Raw genomic sequence first — 12642 nt, forward strand, 5'->3', positions numbered from 1 at the left:
TCTTTTACAATTTGAGTCCGATGAATCCTGGCATTGTCATCTTGGCATATGCCAGTGCCATCAGGGAAGAAAAAATCCATTGATGGAATAACCTGGTCATTCAGTATATTCAGGTAGTCCTAGACCTGACCAACTGGGAAGCTCTTACCTATTTGCTTATTTAAATCCACGTGGTGACCTTTCTTTTTTTGGCCAGGCAGTATATATACCAGTCAGCGTCAGGATAGTGTAGTTTTGACTTTTTTAATTCACTGGCAGTTACAGCTAGGACAATAGGAAAATTGCTAAATGTATTGTGCAAACTTCACTCTGGTTGCATATCGTTAGGATATGCCACAAGTGTCTGATCGGCAGAGGTTTGACCACCTTGACTCCTGTCAAAGCCTACAATGAAGGAAAGAGTCAGTTGGTCTCCTGTTGGCCCTGGATGCATGAGCAGCCACTGACGTTGATGGGCTGATCATGCAGTCTCTGAAGAAAGTCAAGCTGCTAAAAGTTGTGCCCCTACTACTTTAGTCTAGTGCAGAGGTCCAAAACCTTTTTATGTTCTGAGGGCCACGTTATCATGTTGTTCTAATATAAGAGGCTGCTAATTTAAGGAACTGCTGTAAAGTGCGGTCAATTGTTTTGAGGGTTCAAAATGGCTGACAGACTCCCTTTAAGAAAAAGAAAACTGAACTTTAAATGGGTTCTCTGGGATGATACTGATGGGCCTTTCGTAAGATTGATCATCAGTGTTTGATCTGTGGAACTTCAGCTAGGACAATGAAGGGAGCTCTGCTTCCCCTTCATTGTCTACATAGGCATAGTACACTAGAACGAGACAAGCTGCAGTACCAGGCACCCGTACAAATGAGCCATTGTCCCCTTGTAAACAGTAGGGAGGACACCACACTCTGGGAGGTAGATCCCCTTTGATTAAACATTTATGACCCATCTTAAAAATAGGCAGTAAATGGTAAAGTTCCAGAGAACCTCTTTTATACATTGCTATTGGCCACGGGGGTATGAATTTTTATATTAGTTCAAAATAAGACTTGTTTAGCATCCTTGCAGTTTGCTCTATTCATTAAACTGTTCCAAACATTTTGTTGACATCCCAGCACTAAGCATTATGTTAATGGTTTGTATTACTGTGTTAAATTAATCAGTTTTATATTGATGTATTACTATAGAAATTTAGGACAGAAAAAATCATAAAACAACTGTATCATTAATAAGATTGTTACAGAGTTTGCCATATTGAGTTCATTTCAGCTACATTTACTGGGTATACAATATTTGCAGTGATTAATGATGTCTGAGGGATCCTTTCTGCTAGATACAGTGCATTCGGAAATTCTTCATCATCCTGCACTCAATACTATAATGACTGGAAACAGAATGTTCAAAATCTTTGCTAATTTATTGAAAAGGAAAAGCTAAAATATTGCATTGACATAAGTATTCAGACCCTTTACTCAGTACTTAGTTGAAGGACTTTTGGCAGCAACCAGTCTTCCTGGGTATGATGCCACAGGATCGTGCACATCGGGATTTGGGAATTTTCTGCCATTTTTTTCTGCAGATCCTCTCAAGTTCTGTCAGGTTGGATTGGGAACATCGGTGTACAGCCATTTTCTGGTCTCTCCATTGATGTTTTATTGAGTTCAAGTCAGGGCGCTGACTGGGCCACTCAAGGACATTCACAGAGTTGTCCCTAAGTTACTCCTGTGTTGTCTCGGCTGTGTGATTAGGGTCATTGTCTTGCTGGAAGGTGAACCTTTGGCCCAGTCTGAGTTCCAGAGCACTCTGGATCAGGTTTTTATTAAGAATATCTCTGTACTTTGCTCCATTCAGCTTTCTCTTAACCCTAACCAGTCTCCATGTCTCAGACACATAAAAATGCATCCAGCATGATGCTTCCATCACCATCCTTCACTGAAGAAATGGTATTGGGCAGTGCCTGGTTTCCTCCAAACATGATGCTTAGAATTGAGGCCAAAAAGTTCAATCATGGATTTATCGGGCCTTAGAATCTTGTTTTCTTCAGTCTGAGACTCCTATAGGTGCCTTTTTTCTTTTTTTGAAAATGTTCATGTGTATTTTACTGAAGAGAGGGTTCTTTCTGACCACTGCCCTAAAGCCCAGATTTATGGAATGCTACAGTGATGGTTGACCTTCTGGAAGTTTCTCCCATTGCACACAGGATCTTTGGAGAGAGTGACCAGCCAGAGTGACCATTGGGTTTTTGGTCACCTCTCTTATCAAGGCCACTTTCCCCTGATTACTTAGTTTGGCGGGGAAGCCAGTTTAAAGAAGAGTCCTGGTTGTTCCAAATGCCTTCTATTTACGAATTATGGAGGCCCTTGTGTTCTTGGGAAGTTTCAGTGCAGCAGAAGTTTTTTTGTAGCATTCTCCAGATCTGTGCCTCCACACATTTTCTGTCTCTGATTTCCCACAGGAAGTATTTCTATCCTCCCCATGGCTTGGTTTTTGCTCTGATATGCACTGTTAGCTGGGAGACCTTATATAAACGGTGGTACAACTTTCCAAATCATGTCCAATCAACTGAATTTACCACAGGTGGACTCTAATCAAGGTGTGAAAACATCTCAAATATGATCAAGGGAAATGGGAGGCCCCCAGAGCGTCATAGCAAAGGGTCTGAATACGTATTGCATGCAACATTTTGGTTTTTCCTTTTTAATAAATTTGCAAAAATTTCTAAATTGTCCTTTCGCTTTGTCATTATGGGTTATTGAGTGTAGATTGATGTAGGGAAACCTTTTTTTTTTTTTTTTTTTTTTTAGCACAAGGCCGCAACATAACAAAATGTGAAAAAAGGGAAAGGGTCTGAAGACTTTCCGATCACACTGTACTTAACCAGCAGCAACAAACACCACAGTGCAGCACAACATACATTTCCAGAAGCACCAACACCATAGTGCAACACAACATCTCTCTACCAGTGCTAAACACCACAGTGCAGCACAACATACATTTCCAGAAGCACCAACGCCATAGTGCAACACAACATCTCTCTACCAGTGCTAAACACCACAGTGCAGCTTGAATGAGCCCCAACAGCACCACATCCCAAAATTCTGTACAAAGTACACCCCTGCAGCGCCTAACGAATTAAGTGAAGTGGAAAATACAGCCAAGTAGCAACAAATATATAAAAGGAAGCATGCAGAAATTATTTGTAGCTTACCGAATCAGAATATAATAAGTATGTGCTGCTATAAAATTTATTGCCAGCCACATATTTCTCCCTACTGTTCCAGCAGCTGCCGCACTTCATTTTAATCTCCTTTAATTGCTTAACACATATTTCCCCTCATTAATGACAGATATTTCCTTTTAACACCAATAGTGCCAGACAGGGAATACCCCCTTTATTGACAAATTTTCCCATTATAATACCAACCATGGAGACTCATTAATGCCACCCAGTTTCTCCTATTCCTCAATACTGCTATCCACAGTTTGCTCACTTTTCTATATTTTACACTTATAATAGCATACCATCCAATTACTGTCCACAAACCTTTCCATGCCAGGAAGTGCCAGGAAGAGACCATTTATGTTTTAAGGCAGTCCCAGTCTAATTCCTTCAACGGCCCCCTCCAAAAATATTGTCAGTGACTGTCATTAGCAACACAGTGAGTGACCAAATATATTAATTCACTGTGCTACTGGCTGCAGTCTGAAGTACTGCCTGGATGCTCACCTTAGCTTTCTGGTTGCTCTTGTCCTGGCTTACCTGGAGCAGAACTGAATAAAAGTGCCCCATGGAAGCAGAGACGGAGGCACGCGGAAGAGGAGGGCCTTGGCGTCATCCGGGAAGGCTTGAAAGATCACAACCCTTGCCTGGCTAAAAAGAACAGTTGTTCTGCTGATTGACAGGCCAAATCTGGTGACAAACTGGCAGCAGCAGAAAGAACGAAGGTTGGATGGACATGGACCACTACGCCACCAATGTCATGGCGGTGGATATAGTACTGCTGATTGATTTCTGTGTCTTTCCTCTATGATACTTAGGCACCATGGATCTAAGCCCTGATGGAAAGGGGAATTAGCCACCAGAATCAATCATCTGTAATTTATTGCTGTACTTCATTCACGGGGATCTGCATCTTTCAGCCTGTGTGCCTCAGAAGCGCTACTTTACAAATATGTTAAAGTGGTTGTCTGCTTTGGACAATGTCTGTATATTAGGACCCATTTAAATAGACCGATACACTGGTCATTGATCGGGACCAAACTGTTCATTCCCAATCATTCCTATCTAATTAAAGCTACATTTACATGCAAGAATCATCCTCTGTATGGGGATAAATGATTGCTACAGCGATCATTCAGCCTCATACATAATCATTGTCAGCAACATCTCTATGTTGTCCACAAATTATGATTTTACGTGCTGCATGAATGATGGATCACCTGACAAACTAGCATTTTGCTCAATTGTTGGGTGACCAGTAGCACATTTTAATGGGACAAGTATCGGGGATAATTGTTTATCCAGATAATTTTCTGGAACCTTTAGAAAGGCTCCCAAAAAAATTAGATCACAGGTTGTCGTACTGCTGAGACCCCCCCAGTAATCTATAAGCTATAATTTGAAGAACAGCTCCGAAATAAAATATATAAACCTGAAAGTTAGGCTACTTTCACATCTGCGTTTTTGCTAGCTACGTCATGGATTAGCAAAAACTTTTCTGTTAGGATAATACAATCGGCTGCATCTGTTATGAACAGGTCCAGTAGTATTATTTTTAAAATAGCCATGACGGATCCGGCACTAAAACCATTGTAAGTCAATGGGGGATTGATCCGTTTTCTTTTGTGTCCAAAAAAACTGATCCAGCACCATTGACTTACCTTCTGTTTCATGCCTGATCCGTCTTGCTCCGCATCCCATGATGCACTCAAAAATGCTTCTTGCAGCGTTTTTCTGTCCGGCATCGGAATGCAACCAAATGGAACGAAATGCATTCTGGAGCACTCCGTTCAGTTCAATTCAGTTTTGTCCCCATTGACAATGAATGGGGACAAAACTGAAGCGTTTTCCTCCGGTATTGAGCTCCTATGACGGATCTCAATACCGGAAAGGAAAAGAGCAGATGTAAAAGTAGCCTTATTTGTTAGGGTGAAATTATTTATACTGACCCTTTAAAAAATGCATCTGAAGACCATTTTCTGTTTCATTATGCAGTGCTTCAATAGGACAAAATAATGCAGTGCTGCAGTGCAGCAATTATTAGCATGGGACATTAAGGTTCTCCTTCTCTACAGTGCAGCTTATGTAGCTTGCCAAACATTTACCCAGTCAAGGAGTACAATGTCATGAACACTGCATTAGTTGCTGTCAAAATACTGGTAACCTGTCTAGAAAAATGTGCATCCACTGCCAAACTTGATGCTAGCCACCCAAAAAAGCTAGAAGTAGGAAACGTAGGTCTGGCGCTGAAACATCCCTATCACTAAGTACAGCAGGTTGTAATCAAAGGGTAGCTACTAGCACAGGGAATGAACAGGTAGAGTGGACGTAAAAGCTGGGGTCAGAACCAGAGGGGAATAATGTCAATGTAAAATTGGTAGCCAGTATCCTCAACATAGACAAGCCAAGTCAAACTAAGAAAGACAAACAATGGATTAGTGAAAGGCAAGATTATAGTCAGGGAACAGTCAGAAATCATACACAGTAACAAATATTAGGAAGAAGGCAAAAAAGTAGTCGGTTTAACAAGCCAGGTCAATAAGCACAAGCATACTTACAAAATGCACTTAGAGACAAACCAAGGTAAAGGATAATAACTGGCACTAATCAAAAGGACAGCAGCACAGATTGGCTCTCAAGTCAAGACACCTCCTGACTCCCTGATCTCTCGCTAGAGTTAGATCAGCTGAGCTCCTCACAGCTCTCAGGCTCTAAAATCTGCCACTGATTCAGCAAACCAGATATTTTCAGCTGCTAAATCCACATTCAAAACACCAAAAACAGTTTCCTCATTGAATATAATGTAAAAAAAAAAAACTCCACCTTGTGCGCACAGTATAAAAATGCTAGTCTTTTTCAGTAGCTGATTTGAAAAATGCTTTAGACGTAGTATGTTACTTCTTGGAAGCAGATTTAATTGTGGATTTCTTGGAGAAGCATAAACACTTTAACAAAAACTTTTCTAAAACTCTTGTAAAAACTCATCTAAACCCACCACCTAGCCCTCTGCTGCCTCTTTGCCAGCCTTCTGGAGCAGAAGCGGGCTAAGTTTTTACATGTTTTTCATTGGACATCATTTCATATTTGGTTAAAAGTATCCAACTCTTATAAAGACAAGTCAGCATATTAACTAGTGTTGTACACATGAATCTGAGTATGTTTTAGAAGGACCATCCTTTTGTTTGCTGATACAGTATTAGAATTATACTCCCCACTGAGAATCAGGATGCGCCAGCGTGATATGAGGCCCTTTCCATTAATAGCTCTATTAAGTGTGCGTCTATAGTGTAATTGCTTTCCACCTTTTTATACTTAGACATAAACTAAAATTATCTCTGAAGCCCAGTTAAGCAGCTGTTTCCTACAGTTTCCATTTTTGGCTGTGTTTACACGTTCAAGTTTTTGATGCTGCTTTTGAAGCAAAGCCAGGAGTGGATTTAAAAAGAGGATAACACTCATTCTTCCTCCTGGCCTTGGAAATATTTAAGCTGCCAAACTATAGATAAGTAAATGGAGGCTGTAAAAACAGAACCTATAAAACCATAGCACAACTGCTTTTTTTTCCCTAAAAAAACATTCTATCCCAATTTGGAGTTTTATTTGGTAGCATTAGGAAGTACAAAAAAATGTACTGGTCCTTAAAGGGGTTGTGGCATTTCATCAAATTACAAAGTTAATACAAAGCACTTACTAATATGTTGTGATTGTCAATTTTGCTTCCTTTGCTGGCTGGATTCATTTTTTTTTATCACATTATACACTGTTTGTTTCCATAATTACGACCACCAATCCAGCAGCGGTGGTCATGCTTACACAATATGGGAAAAGCACACCAACGTTCCCAGCCACCAGGGAGGCTGTCACCGTTTCCTACTGTGTGCAAGCATGGCCACCACTGCTGGATTGTGATCAAAAGATTGCAGGTTCAAATCCCTTAGGCTCCATTCACACGTCCGCAACGTGTTTTGCGGTTCCGCGGATCCGCAAAACACAGACAGCGGCAATGGGCGTTCCGCATTTTGCAGACCGCACATTGCTGGCACTAATAAAATATGCCTGTTCTTGTCCACAATTGCGGACAAGAATAGGACATGTTCTATTTTTTTGCGGAATGGAAGTTCTGCCCCATAGGAGTGAATGGGTCCGCAATTCCGTTCCGCAAAATGCGGAACGAAATTGCGGACGTGTGAATGGACCCTTAAAAAGGTTGTCTCTCTTCAGGAAAGTCCATTATCATGTAGACAAAGTTAATTCAAGGTACTTGCTAATGTATTGTGATTGTCCATATTGCTTTCTTTGCTGGCTTGATTCCTTTTTCCATCACATTATACACTGCTCGTATCTAGTACTTACAACTACCCTGCAATCCAGCAGCGGTGGTCGTGTTTGCACACTATAGAAAAAAACAAAGGCCTATGTCCACCAGAGAGGCAGGAGCCTTTTCCTACAGTGTGCAAGCACGACCACCGCTGCTGGATTTCAGGTTAAAGAAGAACGAATCTGTATAATTAAGAATAACAGAAAAACAATGGGGCACATTTATTAAGACCGGTAATAGATCTGCCGAAGTTATGAGGAGGCACCGGCCTCTACATAACTTCGGCGCATCCAGCGCTAGTCTAAATGTAAGACAGCTTCCGTGTTGTCTTACATTTAGACCATTTTCTAAGCCAATCTGCGCTAAAAACACACCTAATATAGACACATTTCTGTTTAATAAATGTTCTTAAAGGGGTTGTCCAGGTTCAGAGCTGAACCCGGACATACCCATATTGTCACTCAGGCAGCCCCCTGACAAGAGCATCAGGGCATTTCATGCTCCGATGCTCTCCTTTGCCCTGCTCTGAATCGCGCAAGGCAAAGGTATTTTTGGGATATCCTGTGACGGACCGGGCTTTCCTTAGGGCTGCCAGGCGGAGGCTTCCGCCCAGCAGTGAGCCCGGTGACATCACCGGGCTCACTGCTGGGCGGGCTTTAGCGCTGCCCTAGCCTGTAAAACGGCTAGGGCAGCGCTAAAGCCGGCCCATCAGAGCTGGTGACGTCACTGAACACACTGCTGGGCGGAAGCTTACGCCCAGCAGGGTATTATTGTAAGTAAAAAAGCCCTTGCCCGATTACATGCTCCGATGCTAACATCAGGGGGGGCTGTTTTGGTGAAAATATGGGTATGTCCAGGTTCAGATCTGAACTCGGACAACTCTTTTAAATAATATTAACATTTTTCATATTGATCTTCACTGTTATGAATATTTGTTTTGCTGCTTGCTTTTTTATAGGTGTTTATCATACCTTCCAGTTCTCATTGTGGTTCTCTTTCTTGTCTTTCAGTGCTGCTTATGATGCCGTCCTTGATAGAAATGTGGCTATTAAGAAACTCAGTCGGCCATTTCAGAATCAAACACATGCTAAACGAGCATACAGGGAGCTGGTCCTAATGAAGTGTGTAAATCATAAAAATGTAAGTTTTTTGACAACTCTCTACAGTCTGTGATCTTTCTTTATGTTGTCTTGTTTATTGTAATTTATGTTACTTTTCTTATCTTCCGTATAATGTGACAACAAATAACAGTTTGTGATTGTGAAACTGGTTTTTAAATGCTTTTGTCACGAGATAACACTGTGACGTGTTATCACAGTTCTTTTTAGTTCTGCTACAGATGAAGACAACATAATGGGGTATAATAATTAGAATATTCTTCATGCCCTTACCCTGCCTTCTCCCTCTGTGTCAGTTTGACATTTTGGTTCCATATCTTGAGATTTGGCGGGGTGGCCATGCTCATTCAGTCATTGAATGTTCACATAGGTTATCACCTCAAGGGGCTGTTTAAACTTATAGATTTATTGAGCTATCTTATAGATGTTCTAAAGCAAAGAAGACTGGCAACAGTTTCCTTATAAGGGAGACACACTAGAAGAAGGTTTGTGCTCCATGGCAACTTTTGGTCACACTACTGTGATACTTAAAGGGGTTTTCCCATGAAAAATTACATTTATCAAACCAGCACCTGGATATAAACACCTTTGTAATTGCATGTAATTAGAAATTATATCCACTGAGCTATTCTTTTTTATAAATTCTTTATTTAGAATTTTTCAATTTTTCAATTCAAGACAAGACATGAATCAGTTATTGAACAGGGTACGCTAAGTAAAGCGAATAGTCTCGCAATGGCAATTTGTTAAGTCAAATAAACACAATACCCAATGAGATATCACATAGACATATGTGGAATAGTTTGAAAAAACTGGAGCGTCAGCAGACGTATAAAGGAAAGGATAGAAAGAGGGGGGAGGGATACATTTAGGAAAAAGGGAAGAGGGAAGGGAAGGGAGGGAGGGGAAGGAGAAAGGGAAGGATAAACATCAAACCTCGCTCTCACGACTGGGATAAAAGAGACCTACATTCAGCGGAGTCATAGAATTCCAACCAATAACTCCAAGTTTTAGTAAAAACCTTCTCAGTATGTCTTATTGACGAGGTGAGGTCTTCCATTCTCATGGTCTCCTGGATTTTATTGATCCACATGGCTACAGAGGGAACAGAAGGTTGCCTCCAAAGGCACGGGATACAAGCTCTTGCGGCGTTCACCAGATGTCTCACCACAGATTTTTTATAGGTGGAGAGAGGAATCTCGCACTGATGGAGCAGGAAGAAAGCATGCATCTTAGGAAGGGTATATGAGGTGAATTTAGATTAAATCAACCACACCGAATCCCAGAATTCCGACAGATGTGGACAGCTCCAGAATGTATGTAGGATAGTGCCTCTCTCGGAGCCACAACGCCAGCACAAAGGAGAAACTTGAGGAAAAATGGAATTAAGTCTAGTAGGGACCCTATACCAACGGGACATAAGTTTGAATCCAGCTTCTTGGACATTGCTAGCAATAGATGTTTTGTGAATGCACGTGTACTATCTTAATCTTTGTTCTGATGAGAGTGCAATATCTAGATCTGCTTCCCACTGAGGGATATAGTTGGGAGGAGGTTGGTTGGAAGGATTGAGTAGTAAGTTATATATTCGAGAAAGGGTATGTTTCGACACCCCTGGTTGATCGCAAAGGAACTCAAAATCCGTCTTGTCACGGACGAAAGATTGTGCTGGAGGAAGAGTGGCCATGTAGTGTTTAAGTTGGAGTGACTGCCAGGGATTAATTTGAGGGGAAATATCCATCTCTGAGATTTGTTGGGGGGTGAGCCATAAATTCGAGGCGATCAGATGATGGGCCCTGGAGGAACATAGGAGAGGGAGATGGTGAGATATTGGGGAGATTTTGAATAGTAGAATAGACCTTTAGGGAAGGGCCTACGGTCGGATGTAGTCGAGCCTCCAACGGTATGTGATCAGCCAACCATGGAGTAGCAGGCAGAGGAGTAGACAGAAAGGACTGTTCGACCGAGATCCATTGCTTATAGGCTTTGTGACGGCACCAGTCCACAATTCTAAGGAGATGTGATGCTCTGTGGTAGGACAGGAAGTCTGGCAGCCCTAGACCCCCTTCTAATTTGGGGCGAAAGAGTGTCGACCTGGCTATTCTGGACGGTTTGCCAGCCCAAATAAAGTGAGTCAACATTTTTAAAAGGTTGTGAAAAAAGAGCCTAGGAATATGAACCGGAAGGGCTTGAAAGAAGAAAAGGATTTTTGATAATATATTCATTTTGAAAATCGAAATCCTCCCAAACCATGAGAACGTGTTCTTATTCCACCTGTCTAAGTCTGTTTTTATGGCCCGGAGAAGAGGCGGGTAGTTAGCCTGATACAGGTCTGAGAGAGTAGAGGTCAGGAATATACCAAGGTATTTTAAAGACGAGCAAGCCCATTTAAAGGGGAAGTTCTCTGAAATGGATGTGACCATGGTAGACGGGAGAGTAACGTTTAAGGCTTCAGATTTCTGATAATTAATTTTGTAGTTTGAGAGATGGGTGTATACTTTAAGTTCCCTAAGCAGGTTAGGTAGGGTAACCCTTGGGTTGGTAAAGAAAAATAGGAGGTCATCAGCGTAGGCTGCGACTTTGTGTGGTGTCCCCTGTACCTGTAACCCGGTGATATCTGGGTTCCCCCTTATGTGACACAAAAGCGGTTCCAGACATAGCACAAATATAAGGGGGGATAAGGGACAACCCTGTCTCGTTCCATTGCGGATGGATAGGGGAGAGGAAAATTGGCCATTCACTTTGACAACCGCAGTGGGATTTGAGTAGAGATTGGTAATCCTAGACATCATCTTCTCCCCCAGTCCTATATAACTCAGGGTCTCAAACATGAATTTCCAATTGACCCTGTCAAATGCCTTTTCGGCGTCAGTTGATAGGAGTAATGTCGGGATCTTAGAGGATACAGCTTGGTATATCATATTTATTGCCCTTGTCGTGTAATCCCGAGCTTCTCTCAGAGGTAAGAACCCAGTTTGGTCTAAATGGATTAATTTTTGGAGATGAGGGAGGAGGCGAGTAGCAAGTATTTTGGAGAACAATTTTAGGTCCACGTTAATCAGTGAGATGGGACGGTAACTTTGGCATTGTGAAAGGTCTTTCCCTTCCTTGGGGATGACCGTAATGTGTGCTCTAAGAGTATCATTGGGGAGAGTACGGGACACATCAAATGAGTTAAAGGTGGCTAAAAAATGGGTAAATAAAATGTCCCCAAATAGTTTATAGTAGGGTAGCGTGAGTCCATCTGGACCAGGGGCCTTCCCTGTTTGAGAATCTTTAATAGCAGCCTGTAACTCAGATAGCAATATGGGCGACTCCAATAATGGGACCACCTCAGGAGGGAGAGACGGGAGGCCAGCGGACTCGAGATCGGACCTCATTGAGGGCATTGATTCATGGGCATTGGACAGATGGGAGTCTCCTAAGTTATATAGTGTGTGATAGTAGGATCTGAACGCCTCTGTTATATCCCGCGGGAGGGAGGCCTTAGAACCGGAGATGGTAGATACATGTGGAACATAAGAGCTTAGCCTAGTTTTCCGTAATGCCCGAGCCAGAGTTCTGCCTGGTTTATTCCCATGTTCATAGTAGTGTCTACGGCATTTGGTTAAGGTTGCCTTTGCTTTTGAGAGGCAAAGTGAACGAACCTGATCACGGAGCTGGGCAAGCTCTGCTCCCAGCTGCGAGTCTAGGGTCTGTTTGTGTTGCTGATCTAACACGTAAATGTGCGATAAAAGGGATGTTATCTTAGCGGCTCTCTCTTTTTTCAACTAAGACCCTAGTTTTATAAAGGAGCCTCGGATAAAGCATTTGTGGGCTTCCCAAATAGTAAGGGGGTCACTCTCTGGAGTCACGTTAGTCACACAATATTCAGTCAGGTCCTTCCGGATTTCAGAGGAGACCTGCAGGTCATGTAGGATTGATTAATTTAGTTGCCAATGCCAGGCCCTGTTTTGGTGGGTCTGAAAAGAGAGTGATATGGAGATTAGGGCGTGGTC

General features: G+C 42.1%; 1 protein-coding gene across 5 annotated transcripts in view; it reads left to right on the forward strand.

The window, feature by feature from the left end:
• Positions 1-12642, forward strand: part of MAPK10 (mitogen-activated protein kinase 10) — a 161778-nt gene that overhangs the window by 29432 nt on the left and 119704 nt on the right. For all 5 annotated transcript variants that reach the window (XM_040420464.1, XM_040420461.1, XM_040420462.1 and 2 more), the window contains one exon: positions 8537-8666. In XM_040420464.1, the coding sequence (XP_040276398.1) occupies positions 8537-8666 (130 nt within the window). The remainder of the gene's footprint in view (positions 1-8536; positions 8667-12642) is intronic.

Source organism: Bufo bufo, chromosome 2, assembly GCF_905171765.1.
Source record: "Bufo bufo chromosome 2, aBufBuf1.1, whole genome shotgun sequence".
Lineage (NCBI taxonomy): Eukaryota > Metazoa > Chordata > Amphibia > Anura > Bufonidae > Bufo > Bufo bufo.